This window comes from Rhinoraja longicauda, chromosome 27, assembly GCF_053455715.1.
Source record: "Rhinoraja longicauda isolate Sanriku21f chromosome 27, sRhiLon1.1, whole genome shotgun sequence".
In the NCBI taxonomy this organism is placed as follows: Eukaryota; Metazoa; Chordata; class Chondrichthyes; order Rajiformes; family Arhynchobatidae; genus Rhinoraja; species Rhinoraja longicauda.
Genome location: NC_135979.1, coordinates 16,138,440 through 16,159,100, shown reverse-complemented (window position 1 = coordinate 16,159,100; position 20,661 = coordinate 16,138,440). Strand labels below are relative to the sequence as shown.

Sequence of the window (20,661 nt, the reverse complement as noted above, 5' to 3'; positions counted from 1 at the left end):
CTACCTTTGATTTAAACCAGCATCTGCAGTTTTTTTTCCTACAGCCTAGATATTAACCTGCACCAATTCAGATTCTTCATAAAATATTGGTTAATTTACAAGAGTAGTACTGTTTTCTGCTAACTTTTACATCTTCAGTTTAGAATTAAGCTCAAAGAAGCTAACACTGGCATGATCAGAAATCAGCTTGTAATTAAAACCAGGTTTTGAATGAGAATTCAATGAATACATCTGATCAAATTACTTAATTAGAAATATCCACATGAAATTATTATTTACCCTGATACTGCGCAGTGTCATTGTTTTTTTTGGTACTATTTGCTGTTTATATAGACAAACTGAATTGCCTTGCATTTAAAGCTTAATGATAGATCTCCTATTAGATTAGTTTCGCTCTCAGTTACAATACGAACCACAGATTTAATAAAATGACCGATGACAGGTTCAACCAATACATTTCAATGCCGGCTTCAAGCACCATGCCCCGCTAACCATTGGAAATGTACTGAGTGGAGTTACAAGATTCCCTTCATTCCCCCAAGAATTCTAAACAGTCGCAACAACCCTGCAGCTAAGTTACAGCAAGTACAATTTCTGGGCTGGGAAACCAGACTTTTGATGTATCGATTGCGTGTCTAATTAACTTTCTCTTTGTAGTAGGCCGTTTATAAATATCGCAACTACTTTGCTGCCCTATTGGCGGGAGTGGTGTGAACCTCTCCGGTGCTGTATTTAAATCTCGCCCCGGCTCCCCCACCGCGCATTTCAGGGCGTTTTCGAGCATCTTCCCCGTGTTGTGCGTGTCGAGGCAGCGCTTCGTACCTGGGGTTCCGATTTCCATTCATGGAGCCCCTTCCTACACGCACTCCTTAGTTTGGTTTGCAGCGGCCTCTTGACGGACGGCAGCAGCCGGTGGTCGGCCGAGTCGGTGACAGACGAAGCTGGGCTGGGAACGAGTGCTTGTCCCCGCTGGCGCACCTCCTGAGCGGCGGGGCCTCGGCTCTCCTCTCGCTGCTGACGGCTGGGAAATGCCGAGGAGGCCTCTGGCTTACGGGCCGGGACGATGAATGCAGCTGGACTCGGCGGCGCTGGCTGCTCCCTTCACTTTCTCCACGTTCTGGCCCCGCTCACGATCTACTTTTTTTTTTCCTCCTCTCTCTCCGCCGCTTTCGTCTTTTTTTAATTCTCACCGACGGCGTCTCACCAAGCGGAAGCGCCGTCATCCAACCGCCGGATATGACGAGCCCCGGCCTGACCCATAAACATTCCGGGCGAGGGGGCGTGATGTCACGACGCCTGCGTGATATTCAGGAATGCGACGTTACGTAAGATGTTGTTATGATGAGGTCAAGGCGACGATCTGACTTTGGCGACGAGGACGGACTAGGAATTGTGTAGTTCACCTTTTGAAGCGAATGTGGCATTTTAATGGAGTCGAAGCAGCTGCGATTACAGGTTTGAATTAATTCGAGCCGCGTGGGGAAGCGAGTGTGGTGAGTTGAACGTTGGGCAGCATGGTGAGAGGAATTAGATGCCTACCTACGCATTCAGACGGAGACTGTCGACGGGGCAACGCTGGTGCAGCTCACACCACGGCGAGCATTGTTATTGTTATTGTACAGTTCTGGAGCTCCGACCTGTATTTCGCCAGAGGACAGTAAAAGAGAGCTGCAACTAGCTCGAGCGAAGGCTGCAGGATTTACAATGATTTCGAGATATAAGCATCACTGGTCCTTATTTATTGCCCCGTTATTGTCTCGAGTTGTTGGCCATTGGCATTTCTCATGAACATCTAAACTCTGTACAGGTATCAGTTCTATACTATAGACTGCTTAAGTCCCATGAGCCAGCAATACCTAGTTATACAACCATCTACACAATACCCAAGGAAAAGGAGAATCCTGCACACATCAAAATCTGTTTCGGTTCGAGACCCTTCTGCAGACTGATGACGATTGAACTGAATAACTGATTTATCCAAAGATAGACGCGAAATGCTGGAGTAACTCAGCGGGTCAGACAATATCTCTGGAGAAAAAGGATAGGTGATGTTTTGGGTCGGGACTCTTCTTCAGACTTTTTCTTCAAATTGATTTATCCAGGCTGGTTACTTGGTAGTTCAAATTAATAAGAAACTTTAATATGTGAATTATAAATATCTTTTAATTTTAAATTAAAAGATAGTTTTATTTATATTTTTACCCATTCCTTCTCTCCAGAGATGCTGTCTCGCTGAGTTACTCTGGCATTTTGTGTCTATCTTTGATTTAAACCAGCACCTGCAGTTCTTTCCGACACATATTCAGTTCAATCCACCTGAATCAGAACTGCTGCACTGAAGCTTGCAAACCCATTGTTTCTGTTTGTTGATGTTCCACTGAATTAATTTCCACATACCTCAACTCCATCCTATCCCCCCGGTCCAATCACTCCCTACCTATGTCCAAGACACCTCACACACTTTGTCTCTTCAATGACTTCTGCTTTCCAGGCCCCCACTCCCTCATCTTTACAATGGATGTTAAGTCACTCTACATCTCCATCCCCCACCAGGAAGGTCTTAAAGTCCTCTGTTTCTTCCTCGACCGCAGAACCAGCCAATTTCTGTCTACTAACACTCTCCTCCACCTAGCAGAGCTGGTCCTTACCCTGAACTACTTCGACTCCTCCCACTTCCTCCAAATCATATGGGCCCCAGCTATGCCTGCCACTTAGTAGGGTACGTCGAACAATCAGTGTTCCAGGCGTATACTGGCCCTATCCCCAAACTCCACCACATTGATGACTGCATCGGCGCTACCTCCTCCACCCATGCGGAACTCAATGACTTCATCAACTTCACGACTATCATATCATATCATATATATACAGCGCGGAAACAGGCCTTTTCGGCCCACCAAGTCCGCGCCGCCGCGCGCCGACTAATTTCCATCCTGCACTTAAATTCACTTGGACCATCTCTGACATCTCCCTATCGTTTCTAGATCTCACCGTCTCCATCACAGGACACAGACTATTGACTCACATCTATTACAAACCCACTGACTCCCATAGCTATCTAGACTACACTTCTTCCCACCCAGCTTCCTTCTATCCCCTATTCCCAATTCCTCCCTCTACGCCGCATCTGTGCCCTGGATGAGAATTTCCATACCAGGTCATCGGAGATGACCTCATTCTTTAGGGAATGGGGGTTCCCCCCTTCCATTATAGATGAGGCTCTCACGAGGGTCTCCTCGATATCCTGCAGCTCCGCTCTTGCTCCCCCTCCCCCCATTTGTCCCCCTTGTCTTTACCTTCCACCCCATCAGCCGTCGCATACAGCATATAATCTTCCAACATTTTTGCCATCTCCAACGGGATCCCACTACTGGCCACACCTTCCATCTCCACCCTTTTCTGCTTCCGCAGAGATCGTTCCCTCTGCAACTCCCTGGTCAACTCGTCCCTTCCCACCCAAACCACCCCCTCCCCAGTACCTTCCTGTGCAACCGCAGGAGATGCAATACCTGTCCCATTACCCCCCCCCCCCCCCCCCCCGACTCCATCCAGGGACCCCAACAGTCTTTTCAGGTGAGGCAGAAGTTCACTTGCACCTCCTCCAACCTCATCTACAGTATCCGTTGTTCCAGGTGTCAATTCCTGTACATTGGCGAGACCAAGCGCAGGCTCAGCGATCATTTTGCTGAAATCCTCCGCTCAGTCCTCCTTAACTTACCTGATCTCCCAGTTGCTCAGCACAAACTCTCCCTCCCATTCCCAATCTGACCTTTCTGTCCTGGGCCTCCTCCATTGTCAGAGTGAGGCCCAGCGGTATGAACATTGACTTCTCTGAATTCAAATAGCCCTTGCTTTCACTCTCTCTGCATCCCCTGCCCCTTCCCCCACCAATCTTACTGTCTCCTACTACATTCTATCTCTGTCCCGCCCACTCCCCTGACATCAGTCTGAAGAAGGGTCTCGACCCGATACGTCACCCATTCCTTCTCTCCAGAGATGCTGCCTGTCCCGCTGAGTTACTCTAGCATTTTGTGTCTACCCGCATCGTAGCTACACTTGCTTATGCTTCTTTGATGGTGTGCAGATGAAATATGTACTTGCATATTTGCAGAAAGCAGATTCAAGGGTATAGTAAATAAAGAAATTGACCGTAAACACAATTACAATTAATAGGGTAATCTTTCTCATACAACATGCTGTGGTTATTTTATGCTTTGCAACACATGCGTTTGAGGTTGCCGTCAAGATTTTATGATCACATTGCAAACTTTACTGTAAGAAACGTACTTTAAATTGGTCCAGGAGTTTTGATCACAGTAACATCGAGATCCATCAGAATGAATGGGTGAACGTCACCTTGAGAAAACTAGATAATTAGAATGCATTTTGAACTCTTGGGAAGGCACTTCATTTAAAAAAAAATTCAGGAACAAGTTGCAGAAAAGCTCTGATAAGACCACAGCTCAAACCCTCTAGTCCTGGCAACATCCTCGTAAATCATCTATGTACCCTTTCCAGCTTGACAGCATCTTTCCGACAACATGGTGCTCAGAACTGAAAATAATACTCTGAACACGGAACACATTGTATATATATATATTGTACATGGAGCTTGAATGTGTTGAAAGCAAGACAATACAGGAAAGATAGATAACTTAGTGACATGGTCAGGATGATAACCTCTCCCTCAATGTCAGCCAGGCAAAGGAGCTAGCTGTTGACTTCAGGAAGCATGGTGGAGGAGCAACTCTACCGCTGCGCCACCGTGCCACCCTTTAAAAAAAAATTTTCAAGCACCAAAATCGACCATCTTTAGAAAAGGAATTGAAAATCCATTGAAAGTAAATATCAAGCATTACATTTTTTTCAACTGTGTATAATGTGGATAAATGTGAGGATATCCACTTTGGAGGCAAGAATGGGAAGGCAGATTATTATCTGAATGGTGTCAGGTTAGGAAAAGGGGAAGCACGACACCTGGGTGTCTGAGTACATCAGTCATTGAAAGTAAGCATACAGGTACAGCAGGCAGTGAAGAAAGCTAAGGGCATGTTGGCCTTCATAACAAGAGGAGTTGAATATAGGAACAAAGAGGTTCTTCTGCAGTTGTACAAGGTCCTGGTGAGACCACACCTGGAGTATTGTATGCAGTTTTGGTCTCCTAATTTGAGGAAGGACATTCTTGCTATTGAGGGAGTATAGGTTCACTAGGTTAATTCCCGGGATGGTGGGACTGTCATATGATGAAAGAATGGAGCGACTGGGCTTATATGCACTGGAATTTAGAAGGATGAGAGGGGATCTTCTAGAAACATATAAAATTATAAAGGGAATGTACACATTAAGTGTAGGAAACATGTTCCCAATGTTGGGGGAATCCAGAACCAGGGGCCAGAGTTTAAGAATAAGGGGTAGGCCATTTAGAACTGAGATGAGGAAAAACCTTTTCACACAGAGTTGTGAATTTGTGGAATTCTCTGCCTCAGAAGTCAGTGGAGGATGATTCACTGGATGCATTCGAAAGGATTCACTGGATGCATTCGAAAGAGTTCAATAGAGCTCTTAGGGCTAGCGGAATCAAGGGGTTTGGGGAGAAGGCAGGAACGGGGTACTGATTGTGGATGATCAGCCATGATCATATTGAATGGCGGTGCTGGCTCGATGGGCCATATGGCCTACTCCTGCACCTTTTGTCTATTTATCTATGTAAGATGAGACTTTCCATTCTAGGACAACCGTGGTTTTCCCCCCTTCTGTCAGAGATGGATCCCTCACCCACATCTCCTGTGTTCTGTACGTCTGCTCTTGCTCCCCTACCCTCAGATGGAATAAGGATAGATTTCCCCGGTCCTCACCTTTCACGCCACCAATCTCCACATCCAACACATCATATTCCGCCACTTCCAACGGAATCCCACCACTAGTTACATCTTCCCATCTCCACCCTTTTCACCTTCCGCAGAGGCCGCACCCTCCACAACTCCTTGGTTCACTCATCCCTGCCCACTCAAACGACACCCTTCATGGATACTTTCCCCTGCAGCCACAGAAGATGTACCACCTGTCCCTCTACCTCCTCCCTCACCTCCATCCAGGGACCCCAGATGTCCTTCCAGGTGAGACACAGATTTACATGCATCTCCCCTAACCTCATCTGCTGCATCTGGCGTTGTTGATTTGGCCTCTTGTACATCGACGAGACCAAGCTTAGACTTGGCGACGGTTGCCAGAGTGAGGCACACGTAAACTGGAGGAGCACCACCTCATGTTCCATTTGGGTAGCTTACAACCCAATGGTATGAACACTGAATTTTCCAATTTTAGCCAGCATCCAGCTAACCCCTCACCCCTTTTCTCTCCCTCACTACCTCATTTCTTTCTCCACATACCCCTCCCCAATGCCCCACCTATTTCCCCACCCACCCCTCCCTAATGCCCCACCTATTTCACCACCACAGCCCCCCCTCCCTCCTGCTACTTTCCTTCCTCTGGCTTCACAATCCACGTCTCTTCAAACCTGTTTTATCACCTTCTGCTCTTATCGCTGTCCTTTGTGCAGGAAAATAACTGCAGATGCTGGTACAAATCAAAGGTATCACAAAATGCTGGAGTAACTGCAGGTCAGGCAGCATCTCTGGAGAGAAGGAATGTGTGACGTTTCGGGTCGAGATCCTTCTTCAGACTTTGTATCCTTTTGTTCATTGACCAGCATCTGTAGTTCTTTGTTTCAAAATAACAGAAAACTTGTCCCAATCCTCCTTCTCCCTGCTCCTGTCAGGCAGAAGGTACAGAAGCTTGAAAGCACGCACAACCAGACACAGGAACAGCTTCATCACCTCTTTTCAGGCTTCAAAATGGTCCTTCAATTAGTTACAGTATTGTTAGATTTACCTCTACCCCATTGAGGACATTAGACTTGATCTATGGAACTGATGCGCTACAATGCTGAGAACTATATTCTGCACCCTGTATCTTCCCCTTTGCTCTTATCTATTGTACTTACATTTGAACTGATTGCATCTATCTATGGTATACCTGATCTGTTTGGATAGCATGCAAACCAAAGGTTTTCACTGTACCTCGGTACAGGTGACAATAGTAAACCTAAACCTATTGTCAGGCATTTCTTAGTCAGAGCAGACACAGGCTTTCGGCCCACCATATCCATGCCAACCTTTTTACTGAACTATTCTAATCCCATTTTCCCCCACAATAGAACCGTATCCTTCTTGGCCTTACATAAGTGTGTGCGAGTTAGAATAAAATATCTGATCAATATTATTCTACATTTTTCATATAAAGAGGCTCAAAACACTTCTAACAGTCTCAGTACAATATATTTTAGATCAAAGATGATGGGTAGCCAAATTACAAGAAAACACTTCTTCAATGCAGTTTCTGAAAACAAAAAGGTTTTTAAAAAGTAAATTGTCCCCAGGTTATATAATTGATTTTACAGTTGTTGTTCAAGATACTCGTTTCCACTTGGTTGAATTTATGCATCTCATTTTAACCATAAATTGATAAAAGGAGGCACCTGTGGTTGAATAAAATTACTTTGAAAGTTGCTTCAAATCATTTTATTTAAAAAAAACACTTATGCAGCAAGGAAAAGAAACATAGAAAATTATAAATATTGTTAACTTCAGTATATTGATTCAGTGTAAGAAAATAAACTACTCTGCCTCAGTAAATTCTCAAGCATAACACTCAGCACCTTAGCTGAGTGCATTTTATTTCAATAGGAATTTCCACAGACATGGCTTGGGAATGAATGGGTTCATTCTCTACTTCACAGGGAGTAAAGTTAGATGATTGGATTGATGAGTTATGAGCTTACTGAGTATTGGATCATCTCATACACTGTCAACTGATGCTGCTGAGATGAAAATGTTTCAAGCTACTTTTAACTTCTGTTTAAAGAAATACCAGATTATCTTTCTCTCTCCAGATTTGAACTTTACCCTTATAGGCACAGACCTTTATGGCACCAGTTCCATAATTCCATCTTTTCAGCAATTAGACAATGAAAGGCACCATGACCAATCTCAATTTTGCTGCTCATCCCACTTCATTCCTAGCAAGGGTTGGTGGATAGTGACCTGAAGCAGATCCCGAATACAAAGATAATTACACACCCAGAATTGACTAACACAACAAATATCACAGGAATTTGAGGTGTAGCAATTTGCTGAATACATTTAAGCTATTGGGAAAGCCCTGTGTCATTTTCACATAGACGTTCTTTACCTGCATTAGATAAGAATACAGATATGTACTTAATCAACCTTTGTAAACCAAGTCCTTTAGGATTGTTAGAATTCCACTATTTAAGGCAGCAGGGAGAATTAAATTCATGTATATTTGAAATTAATTTGTGCTTTTGTTACGCATTCTTAATTTACTGCAAGGAGAAATAGTGATGAGCTCCCAGGGTTTTGTAAGTACCCCAATATATATGTGGGATAAACAATAGTAACCCAACCTGTTTTAATTTTCCCCATCCTAAGTGTCCAAGCTAAAGTCAGGTGAACACCAACTGGCAATGTGTTGCAGTAACACCACATTACAACCTTTCTAGGACTTGTGACATTGTTTACAACCATGTGAAAATCTTATAGTTTACAGATTGTATCTATGCACATTGAACATACTTGAGTAATGTCAATCATGCTCTCTTTTATGAGGAGTTTGATGACCCTTCTGTTGTGCTTTTCTTTAAGGTTAAACCATACACCCCATCAAGTGCATCTTATCCATTACTCTACACTGAAATAATTCATAAGAATTTCCCAACTGTATGTGCATTGCATGCCAATTACCTCAGATGCCACAAACATAAAGCTCTGTTATGGCCAGCTATAAAAGACAAAGGGTTAAATTGTGGCGGTAATCTGCCTCTTACAGACATCAGATTTAATCTTATGCCGATTTCAATTCACTTTGATGTTCAAAATGACCCTAAAATCTTCCATAATTTTGTGTCCGTCTATCTCTGTAATCTCCTCCAACCCTAGAACTCTACAAGATTCGGACAAGGACCCTAGAGGATTTGAGGGCCTGAGCTATAGGAAGTGGTTGGACAGGGCAGGACTTCATGCCCTGGAGTGTTGGAGACTGAGGGTGATCTTGGAGAGGTGTACAAAATCACGAGGGGAATATATAGGGTGAACACAGAGTCTTTTATGCAGAATACGAAACAAGAACCAGAGGACAAAAGGTTGAAGATGAGAGGGGAAAGATTTAATAGGAAACTGAGCGGCAACCTTTTCCACACAGAAGGTGATGGGTATATGAAACAAGCTGCTGGATGTGGTAGTTGATGCTGATACTGTAACAACACTTAAGTCATTTAATGGTCGGCATGGACAGGTTGGGCTGAAGGGCCTGTTTTTGTGCTGTATGACTCTAAGATCGCTGCTATTTATTCACAAAGTGCTGGAGTAACTCAGCAGGTCAGGCAGCATCTCGGGAGAGAAGGAATGGGTGACGTTTCGGGTCGAGACCCTTCTTCAGACTGGTGGCTGCACTCTAAGCGATCTAAGATCGCTGCACTCCTTGAATTCTGGGCTTTAGATCATTTCCAAATATATTTTCTTATATTTGTCAAATGCCATCAACTGCCAGGGTCCTAAACCCATCTATCCTCGTTCTACAAACACTCCTCAAACCTAACCTTTGATTAATCTTATGTTCATCTCCCATAACATCTTTGTATGTGGTTCATTGACATATTTTGTTTGACAATGCTGCTGAAGTGACACTTTGCTCTTGGTTGTTCATGTTCCCATGACAACAGCTGGCAAAGGAATCATGTAATTGAGCCACGCAGACTGGGAATTTTCTATTTGTTTTTCTGAAGTTCAGACAGAGGCAGCTGAGCATGGCAGGGTAAAGAATGACTTTATCCAGAAAAGGGCACATCAGTCTGGGTCTCAGTTGTTACAAAGCAACCATTGCTGCTGCAAGCAAGTTTGGCTATACTGAATGAGAATGGGATGGGAATCATGACCCTGATATTTGAATAGCCTCTCAATTAAATACTTCCTTCATTCATAAACATGTATGTAGCATATAGCACAAGATATCAAACAGCAGGGAACATCTACAGAATCCATTTCTACGTCATCTCCTTAAGGATGAAAGTTGAACTGGGTGGGGATAAAATTCAGGGTTGTGAAATGCTTTCTCATGGTTTACTCTTGATAATCTTAGCTGTATTACTTTTTTTAATGGAAGTATTTACTGTCAATTCGTAGTGCTCTGTTAATATGGAACGTAGTATTGTGTGCAGCTTTTAGGCCTCATTTTCAATCTTTATGCTCCTGTGCAAATGGTGAATATAAAATTATATCCCAAAATGAATACCAAATCTTAGAGCAAATATTGTGGGAAAACTTGCTTATTTGGGTTTACACATACCTCGATGTATATTAAAGTCTGTAAATATAGCATTGGGGTATGTGTTGGAACATTTACCCTACCCTTCCAAGAACAAAGGAGGAAAAGTTACCTTTACTAAATATGTACTTGTCTCAATTTAGTGCGTTGGGTATGAATCAAATGGTAAAGCTGCACAAAATCTATTTAGTGGTTTCATAGGATGGTTGGTCCAATAAACTAAAATGTAATGCCTGTAGAGGAGGGGAACTCCTCAAAGAATGCAAGCATTCGCACCATCAGGGGACAATATAGGAAGCATTTTTCATACACCTTAAACAGGTGATGTGCATTCAACAGGTTTTTATATTGACAGTAGTTTACAAAACCAATTCTAAAGTTTACCTTCAGTGAAATTTTTCTTAGAGAATAATACCATCCTTCTCTCTAATAAAAAATGAGTATGTAAATACGAGCAAAATGATTATAAATCCAAATAGCAATTAGAATATTTTAAACATACTTCCCAACGTTTGTATCGGTTTACTTTATAAAAAAATCTAATTTAAATCCTTCGAAGTAAATGGCTTTAAAAAGGATTTAACATATGCTTCTTATTCATCCATGTGTGCTTTCAATTTATTAGCAGCTTCCAAAGAGAATTACTGTGCGAGTTCAGTTGACGTGCAATTCTTCTGCTGAATAACTAAAGATCATTCAAAGAATTCTTAAAAAGACCCCAGAGACTGCTTTATTCATTCAACTGTCTGCTAAAATTGAATCTATAAATCTACTTCTTTCATTGCTGCCATTTTCAACCCCCATGTATAAAAGGGTCTGTGCAGGAGGGCTCATAATATCAGTAAAAGTGAAGAGCAGCCATTACAACCTTATACGATACTTAATGCGATATTTAAAAAAATAATTTACAAGTTTCCATTTGTTCTACCTCAGATTCAGGACTTAGTGTTTCCATATATTCATAATAACTTTCTAAAGTCCAGACTTAATGTTATGTGGTAACTTTCTAAAGTCCAGACTTTAGAAAGTGACCACATAACATTAAGATCTCTTTAGATTGTGTATATACACAATTTTCTGCACTTGCTAGAATGAAACACGAAAGCACAATAAAAAATGAGATGTTAAAGAACATAAACAGGTTGAAAATGATTGATATGTTTGGTGCCAAGTTAAGAAAATGTACATCAGACGTAAAAATTCAAATAATTACTAGTCCAGGCACTAAGTTGAACGGTTCAGCTTTTGGACCTATGGGATTTTTTAAAATCCTTGAACAATTCAATTGAAGTAGCTGCTTTCCGAGCATTTTCTTTAATCCTCGTGTCTTAAAAACTAAAAGGAGTTTGGCAGTGAACATTTGCACTTTACATGAAGTCATCAGTATATTGCATAAATACGTGTAAAAAATAAAACATAAATGTGAAATGTTTTTTGTCACATCTATAATATGCTTGGCCAATCTTTCTCCACTAGTTATTAGTTCTTTGAAAATTGCTCTTGTAAAATACACCTTGATCCCTTCCAACCTCCAAGACACATCCAGTGGAAGGTGCTTATTTGTTCTTACATGGCTGCTTATAGTCCAGAAGGCTGGTAAGTTGAAGTGGCTGAATATTCAGAGAGTTAAGCAAAGTACATTGTGCGTAAGGTATCCTGGTGAACTTGTACAGCTTTAGCCAGTGCCTGGGGATCCCGTCCATTACTCTGTCCAGAGATATGACTGCCTTCTCCACTGTAAACAAAATAAGAAAAGTGAACTAAATTCCTTTGTCTACTCCAACCACTTCTGCAGAAGATAATAGCAAATATTTTATAACCCAGTTAGTGACCAGCAGCTGTAACTGGCAAAGATGAGGAAAGCTTGAGGCCAGAGTAGTTGACTATTTAATGAACTAATGCTGGAAGAGGCGAGTTGTTTTTGAAAGACCAAGAACAAGTGAGCTAGTAGCCATTTCTAATACAGCTAATTTATCAAGTGCCCCGAAGAAAACCTTCCTAAAGATGTTCATCATGACATTTTTAGTCTCCCAACCTAGTTTTTCATTACTGCACCCAATAGTATCACAGTTGCTGGACCACACCACCATTTTTGACACCATTGTGTCGATCAAACTATTTCTGTAATTTTCCATGAAACAAGCCCTATGTTGGTTCTCCCAATCCAAAGGGTAAACAAGAAAAATCGGTTCTAGTCGGTGAATAGGATGGGTGGGGGAGGGAAGAGAAGAGCTAAATTTCAGTTTCTTTTCTCCACCAGTTGCTTCTTTAAATTATTTTCCAATATCCCTTCGACCTCACTTTGATAATGAGAAGTTCCTCAACACCAAATCGGCCTTGCCCAAAGCAATTGCATATCTGAACCAGATTCCGTCCTTGGCCAGGTCCTTAACCGCCACATTTGAGATTTACTTCTGTTTTCATTAAATTACTGAGTAACTGTATTTCTGTCCTGTATGTCAGTTGCCCATTTTCATGGTTACATCTTTGGGGCACCGTCACAAACCCTTTCACAATAACCATTGCATTCACCTGGAAAAAATCCCCTTAACCTGTCTGTGCTTGCAAACCCTCATTCAACTTCAATGTCCCTGTTTTTCCAAGATTCCAGAATGTATTCTGGCACTTCCCACCAATCTATTTCTCCACTATGTCGAAAAATGTATCAGTGCTCCTTCCTTCATAATTTGTCAATTTCAGTACCTTTGTCACCAACTTCCATTCAACCCTCAAATTTATCTGGAGTACTTTTGATACTTCTCTTCCTTTTCAGCATCTCTGTCTCCATTTTAAGTAAAGACATGCCACTGACATCTTCTATAAATCCATCTGGATCAGGGACCTAATCCGCCCTTCCAAGTAAGGCAGAGATTCACCTGCAACTCCTCCATCCTGGTCAATTGCATTCGGTGTTCTTCATGTGACCTCCTATGCACTAGTGAAACCAAGTGCAGCCAAGATGATCATTTCATCGAGCGTCCACCTCTGTCCATTGTATTCTTTGCTCAGTTCGCAAACAAAATTTCAGGTTGGATGATTTTGTAGAATGCCTCTTTACAGTTTGTAAGCATGACCAAAACCTTCCAGTTCACCTGTTTCCCAATTGTTCACTCCAAATCTACTGGCTTTCCTTTTTGCTTTCTACTGTCATTCAAAATCACAAACGACATTCTCCTCTCCTCCGACGCTGGCAACCTCAACATCCTCATCCTACTTGACCTCAGCGCCGCCTTTGACACCATAAATCACTCCATTCTCCTCACCCGACTTGAAACCTCCCTTAACATCACCGGCACAGCCCTATCCTGGTTCAAATCTTACCTCTCTGACAGACACCAGTTCATCTCCATTAACAACTGTAAATCCCCCACCGCTCCCCTCCCCCAAGGTGTCCCCCAAGGCTCAGTCCTTGGCCCCCTCCTCTTCATCCTCTACCTGTTCCCCCTTGGTCAATTAATCCGCCGTCATGGTCTCAACTTCCACTGCTTCGCCGATGATATCCAGCTCCTCATCTCCACCAAGTCAATCTCCTCCACCACACACTCTACACTGACAAACTGCATTACTGAAATAAAATCTTGGCTTCAATCAAACTTCCTCAAACTCAATTGCAACAAATCTGAAATCATCATCATTGGTCCAAAAATGCTCACCAAATCCACCCAAAACTTCATCCTCAACATTGATGGTCTCCCAGTATCCACCTCACCTCACATCTGGAATCTTGGAATCATCCTTGATCAAACCCTCTCCTTCGACAAACACATCAAACACATCACAAAGACAGCCTTCTTCCACCTCAAAAACATTGCCCGTCTCCGTCCATCCCTCTCCTCCACAGCTGCAGAAACCCTCATCCACGCCTTCATCATCTCCCGTCTGGACTACTGCAACAGCCTCCTCTATGGCGCACCCTCAAAAATCATCAATAAACTTCAATACATTCAAAACTCCGCTGCCCGTCTACTCACACACACCTCGATCCGTGACCATATCACCCCCGTCCTTTATAAACTCCACTGGCTCCCCATCCCCCAGAGAATCCAGTACAAAATCCTCCTCATAACCTACAAAGCCCTCCATAACCTGGCCCCATCCTACCTGACCGACCTCCTCCACAGGCACACTCCCACCTGCACCCTCCGCTCTGCCGCTGCCAATCTCCTATCCCCCCACATCCGGACTAAACTCAGATCCTGGGGGGACAGGGCTTTCTCCATCGCTGCTCCCACCCTATGGAACTCACTACCCCAAACCGTTAGAGACTCCCCCACACTCACCACATTCAAAACATCGCTGAAGTCTCACCTGTTCAGTACTGCCTTCAACCACTGAAGGTCACCTCACCTTCTGTCTCCTTTCTCTGTTCATTTATTTATTTACTTATTTATCTATTTATTCATTTCCCTATGTTCTCAAAATCTCTGTAAAGCGTCTTTGAGTATATGAAAAGCGCTATATAAATAAAATGTATTATTATTATTATTATTATTCTTTCTCTCAGATAATCTTTCCTTTTACCAACATAGCACAGGCATTCACTTTGTTTCCATGTCATTTATTATCCTGTTGCTGTACCTCTATCAAAATTTGCCATATCCTTAATTTTTCCATTTAACCCTTAATATTGACCCCAAAATAGTAAACTGTTTCTGTCTGTAGATGTTGCCTGATCTGATGAGCATTTTTAGCATTTGTTTTTACTTATGGGGAGAAGGCAGAAGAATGGGGTTAGGAGGGAGAGATAGATCAGCCATGATTGAATGGCGGAGTAGACTTGATGGACCAAATGGCCTAATTCTACTCCTACCACTTATGATCTTCATTCCCAAGCTGGCTCTCGACAAAAAAGGTAACATTGTAGGAAAAGGTGCTATTGAGCTTGTGTTATGCAAAATACTTATAAATCCGTAAATTAACAGCAATTATTCAGACCATTTATCTTACCTATCGTGTTCTTTGTCCACCAGGTGGTACCTTGCCCGGAATGCTACCAATCTAGCATAATAAGCTGGTGCTGGAATGGAAACTGAGCGAGTGCAGCGCACATAAGTGTGACACAACTGATACGTCAGGATCTGTAGCTCATCTGCTGTGAATCGATTGTCATCCCATAATACATAATAATGTGACGGTCTGCTGGTGCCCTGTGAGTGTAAAAAAGTGAAACTATAATAATAATAATAATAATACATTTTATTTATATAGCGCTTTTCATATACTCAAAGACGCTTTACAGAGATTTTGAGAACATAGGGAAATGAATAAATAGGTAAATAAGTAAATAAATAAATGAACAGAGAAAGGAGACAGAAGGTGAGGTGACCTTCAGTGGTTGAAGGCAGTACTGAACAGGTGAGACTTCAGCGATGTTTTGAATGTGGTGAGTGTGGGGGAGTCTCTAACGGTTTGGGGTAGTGAGTTCCATAGGGTGGGAGCAGCGATGGAGAAAGCCCTGTCCCCCCAGGATCTGAGTTTAGTCCGGATGTGGGGGGATAGGAGATTGGCAGCGGCAGAGCGGAGGGTGCAGGTGGGAGTGTGCCTGTGGAGGAGGTCGGTCAGGTAGGATGGGGCCAGGTTATGGAGGGCTTTGTAGGTTATGAGGAGGATTTTGTACTGGATTCTCTGGGGGATGGGGAGCCAGTGGAGTTTATAAAGGACGGGGGTGATATAGTCACGGATCGAGGTGTGTGTGAGTAGACGGGCAGCGGAGTTTTGAATGTATTGAAGTTTATTGATGATTTTTGAGGGTGCGCCATAGAGGAGGCTGTTGCAGTAGTCCAGACGGGAGGTGATGAAGGCGTGGATGAGGGTTTCTGCAGCTGTGGAGGAGAGGGATGGACGGAGACGGGCAATGTTTTTGAGGTGGAAGAAGGCTGTCTTTGTGATGTGTTTGATGTGTTTTTCGAAGGAGAGGGTTTGATCAAGGATGATTCCAAGATTCCGGATGTGAGGTGAGGTGGATACTGGGAGACCATCAATGTTGAGGATGAAGTTTTGGGTGGATTTGGTGAGCATTTTTGGACCAATGATGATGATTTCAGATTTGTTGCAATTGAGTTTGAGGAAGTTTGATTGAAGCCAAGATTTTATTTCAGTAATGCAGTTTGTCAGTGTAGAGTGTGTGGTGGAGGAGATTGACTTGGTGGAGATGAGGAGCTGGATATCATCGGTGAAACTATGACATTTAATCAGCCACTAACAAGCATTTGCAGGTCTTTAACCTACATAGCCATTTATATCAATCTTAACTCCCAAGTACATTGCATTAGTTTTGTGGAATTCTAAAAAAAAATACAAACTCATTGCCACAATCTGGAAAGGTTTTACTTGCCTGCTGTCATCTCTTCCTGCAAAGTAAATTTAAGTTAGCAACATGAGGCACAGTGATAGAGTTGCTGCCTTGAAGTGCCAGAGATCTTGCACCCCTTTTCATCTTCCTGTATCTCCAGACCAATTTGGGATGTCTTGGTTTAATTAAGCAAAAGCAGCCTTTGACATAGCATGCAACTGTGGGAAGACTTTTGGTATAACGGAGAAATGAGAAGTGGCAAAAGCGTGAAACGTATGTGGAAAAAAGATGTTAATTTTTATTGCTTTGTGATATTGCAAGAGAAATATCAAGAGGACTATTGTACTTACGATAAAACATAGGTTCCAAGAAATATAAGTTCCCAGAAAATTAATGTTCTTTGCAATGACTGTCAATACTGTTGTGGCCCAGTGGAGGCCCAACCTTTCTCCTGTCTGCAAAACTCTTATAATACCAGTGCAGAAGAATATAGATATATCTAGAGCATGCCTCCTGAATGCCAAGTTACCTCACCCCTCCTGCTGCTGCATAGTAGCATCACAAAACAGAACATATGTAACCTAACATCCTCAATCTCAACAAATTCAAATACTTCAAATCTATCATATTCTTTACTTCTCTTTCCCACTCTTTCCTTTATCCATGATTTTCAAACCTTTAAGGAATCCCTGTCTCGCTAATTATTACTCCAGTGTTCCATCCATCCATCCATCTATATATATATACACACATATATATATATTATATATATATATCTTTAAGCATGTTATAGTTCTCTAAAGCTGGTTACTGTCCATCATAAATGTCTTAATAATCAGATTGTACAACGCTTCCACCATGCCATGAGCTTCTTTCTTGGTAATTGATATCAACTGCTATACGTGTCCTCTTTTTACCACAATAAATGACAGCATAAATGAGGCAATAAGTGAAAAGCAAGTACACCCATGGAAGAAACATTTACAAAGAATTTTGAGCACATTGTTCAAAGTGGATGGACACATGCATTTCAGTCCAGAAGTTAGAATGATAAAACCTGTCCTGTGAACTGCCCCCCTTGTTGACTTATTTCCTTTGCGTTTCACTTTGTTGATTTACCTTTTTTTAAATGTCCATATATCTCATATACTGAGGCTGCTTGTGATTGGTTTTGTAGGTAATGCATCATCAATAAACCAGTAACTGACCTCAGCAATCATTGTTATTAGTTTCCCAGGACCTGAACAGTCGTATTAAAGGAGAGAACAAAGGTCAAGCTGGTAGCTTAACATGCTCTGCATGCTAAAGTAATTCTCAACACTGCCATGGCAAGTCATGTGTATACATTGTTTGTATTTCTGTGCTGTAATGGTTACAAGTACTAAGAAATTGAACTAACCTGAATCCCAGCATGGCTGCACAAGTAGAAATCAAACTCAAATGGGTGGGTGATATCAGTATCAACTGTTGTTCCTGCTGGTATGTTCCCACTTTTACCAATCTATAAAATTAAAAGTTCAGTATTTAATATTTTTTATAAAACACAGCAAGGAAATATTTTGCCATATTTAAACATAAAGGCTTATACCGTATATTAATTTGATGTATCTACAGGTTTGTGCACATTCAAATTACACTCCATTTGACATTATACCCTTGAAACAATGACATCATATAACCACACCACTGGCACCAGAGTAGCAACAATTCAGTGAATATTGAGTTTGAAATATATTCTCAACACAAGAATAGATACAGCATTTATAGCCCACACTGCAGCCTGATTAGATCAGTTATCAAATTTATACCAGTAAACATCAATTGATCAGGAGAAAATATATCAGTACAGATTATATAGAGGATGATTTTGGTAATCCCTCGAATAGTAGAAACAAACTTCGGAGTATTTTTTTGCATCCAAATGACTCGCATAATCTAGAGGACCCTGCAGCAGTCGAGGTAGGGGTCGGCAGTCGAAGTTGACTACGGGCGCTGCCGTTCGAGGAGGAAGAAGGCGGTCAAGGACGGGCCGGAGGAGCTTCCTGGAGGTCGGATGGGACCATGTGGGCGCCGGATGCGCCACCGAGAACAGAGGGACCTGGCGTGGGGGAGCCGCTGAGAAAACATAGGGGAATCCCAGCATGGGGGAAGGGGCGACACCGAGAACAAAGGGGGACCATTGGAGACTAAATGGAATAGTTTGTAACTGTGTCCGCATCTTATATGTTGCTACTATTTGTGTGTGCAAAACAAAGAATCTCACTATGACAAGTCACATGTGATAATAAGGTATCATCATCTATGCCATAGAACCCAGTCTAGAGGTTTCACTTCTGGAACATTTACGCAGAATTCATTGGTATTGGGTAAATTACAATGGGTAAAAACAGCTGCCTCAGAAAATACTTCTGTGAGGAACTTTTATTAACGTAGGAATTCCATATTCATGGGAATCAAATTGCTTAATGTAGTTTGTTGTAAATAAGGTTTTCTCCCAGTAAAAACTTCCTTATCCCAAGTCAAGCAGACAATGAGACTGAATCTTGGCTAAAATAATACAAATCTCAAATGCCACAATGATCAGCCAGAGGAAGCATTTAGGCAGCTATTGGTATACACAATGAAAGTGTCTACATATTGCTCTCCAGTAATATTTGATCTTTCTCACTTATGTCACTGAAAAAAAAAGCACATGTTGGAATCTGAAATTCAGAGAAAGTGCTGAAAGCTCTCAGCAGTCCAGATTGTCTTTGATATGAAAAAAAAAAATGTTTCGTAGAATTCTCCATGTTGTTCAAGAGCCAAGAGTGTTTAACTGTGCTATGTACCAAAATGAAACAATTAAACTCTTAATACGAAACAAAAAAAAAGTTTGATAAATTCAAACCACCCGATATTAATGCAAATCAAAACAAGCCTGAAGTCCCTGGAGCAACAGAGACTGTTTGTAGTTCTAAGTTTAGTTGGTACTTAGTTGGTGTTTGTAGTGTTGAATAGATTGATGGTTGTAAAGAAGCTGTTCCTGAACCTGGCCATCATGGTTTTCAGACTCCCATACCTTTTTCCTGACGGCAGGAAGGGTGGATTGGGTCCTTCATGATGCTGGCTGCCTTTTTGAGGCATCCATTTGATGATGGGGTGGTCAATATCCATGATGTAACGTGCAGTGTCCACCATTTGTTGTAACCTGGATGTCTGAGTTGCTGAACCAGGCCATGAGGCAACCAGCCTATATTCTCCCTACCATATACCTGTAGGAATTAAAGAGACTATTTGTCGACATACCAAATCTCCTCAATCTTCAATGGAAGTTGAGGTGTTAATGAGCTTTCTTTATAATTGCATCAGTGCAGGGTCCAGGACAAATCTTCACAGATATGCATGCCTAGGAACTTGAAGTTATTGACGCTCCACCACTGAGCTGTTTGTAGGAGCCATTTTGCGTTTATTAGTTATTTTAGCATATTATATTACTTTGTATCCTGCTGTATTTTTGGACACTAAGAGGTTAATACTATGCCTACTTTGGGCTGGGCAGGGCCAGAGAGCTTCCAGCTCCGACGTATTTGTTCAGTACATGGAAAGAAGCGGCTGATAGAAGTTCAGCCAAAATAAGCTACCGCTATAAATTGGCTAAAGAGCCTACTGATAGAAGATCAGTAAGAAATCTGCCGGCGATAAGACCTGGCAGTTCGTATAACACACGAAGAACCACAGTAGGATATGAGATCCTTATCAAGCTAATCAATAACAAGTCAATGACGAGACATGCCAATATGTTATATTGCAACTTCAAATAAACGACTAACTAATTCAAACGCCGTGGAGATCTTTGTTGTTGATTGTTTGCGTAATAAGAAAATATCGTTCCACCTATCCTACATCAACGGAAGCTTTAGAGCTTGATAAGAAAGACGAGAAGCTGGCCGTAATACTGTTGATGAAGACAGGTTTGCAGATCCTTGGCG

The 20,661-nt window shown here is 42.0% G+C and overlaps 2 protein-coding genes and 1 long non-coding RNA gene across 5 annotated transcripts in view; 1 reads left to right on the top strand and 2 right to left on the bottom strand.

Moving 5' to 3' along the window:
• The window catches only part of LOC144606881 (protein argonaute-3), a 99,229-nt gene extending 98,008 nt beyond the window's left edge, over nt 1-1,221 (bottom strand). For both annotated transcript variants that reach the window (XM_078423338.1, XM_078423336.1), the window contains exon 1: nt 823-1,221. In XM_078423338.1, coding sequence (XP_078279464.1) covers nt 823-841 — 19 coding nt within the window. In that variant the 5' untranslated portion in view covers nt 842-1,221. The remainder of the gene's footprint in view (nt 1-822) is intronic.
• A 137-nt stretch (nt 1,222-1,358) lies between these two features.
• Nucleotides 1,359-20,492, top strand: LOC144606889 (uncharacterized). Of its 2 annotated transcripts, none has more exons than XR_013548996.1 (3): nt 1,359-1,493; nt 15,372-15,550; nt 17,923-20,492. It is a non-coding gene; the product is annotated as an uncharacterized LOC144606889 (long non-coding RNA). The 2 variants fall into 2 exon arrangements; XR_013548997.1 differs by having other exon boundaries at nt 1,366-1,455.
• The window catches only part of LOC144606888 (protein argonaute-1), a 67,512-nt gene continuing 58,296 nt past the window's right edge, over nt 11,446-20,661 (bottom strand). Inside the window, exons 17-19 of the mRNA XM_078423351.1 lie at nt 18,093-18,194; nt 15,349-15,548; nt 11,446-12,136 (exon numbers count right to left, since the gene is read on the bottom strand). Coding sequence (XP_078279477.1) covers nt 12,028-12,136; nt 15,349-15,548; nt 18,093-18,194 — 411 coding nt within the window. The 3' untranslated portion in view covers nt 11,446-12,027. The remainder of the gene's footprint in view (nt 12,137-15,348; nt 15,549-18,092; nt 18,195-20,661) is intronic.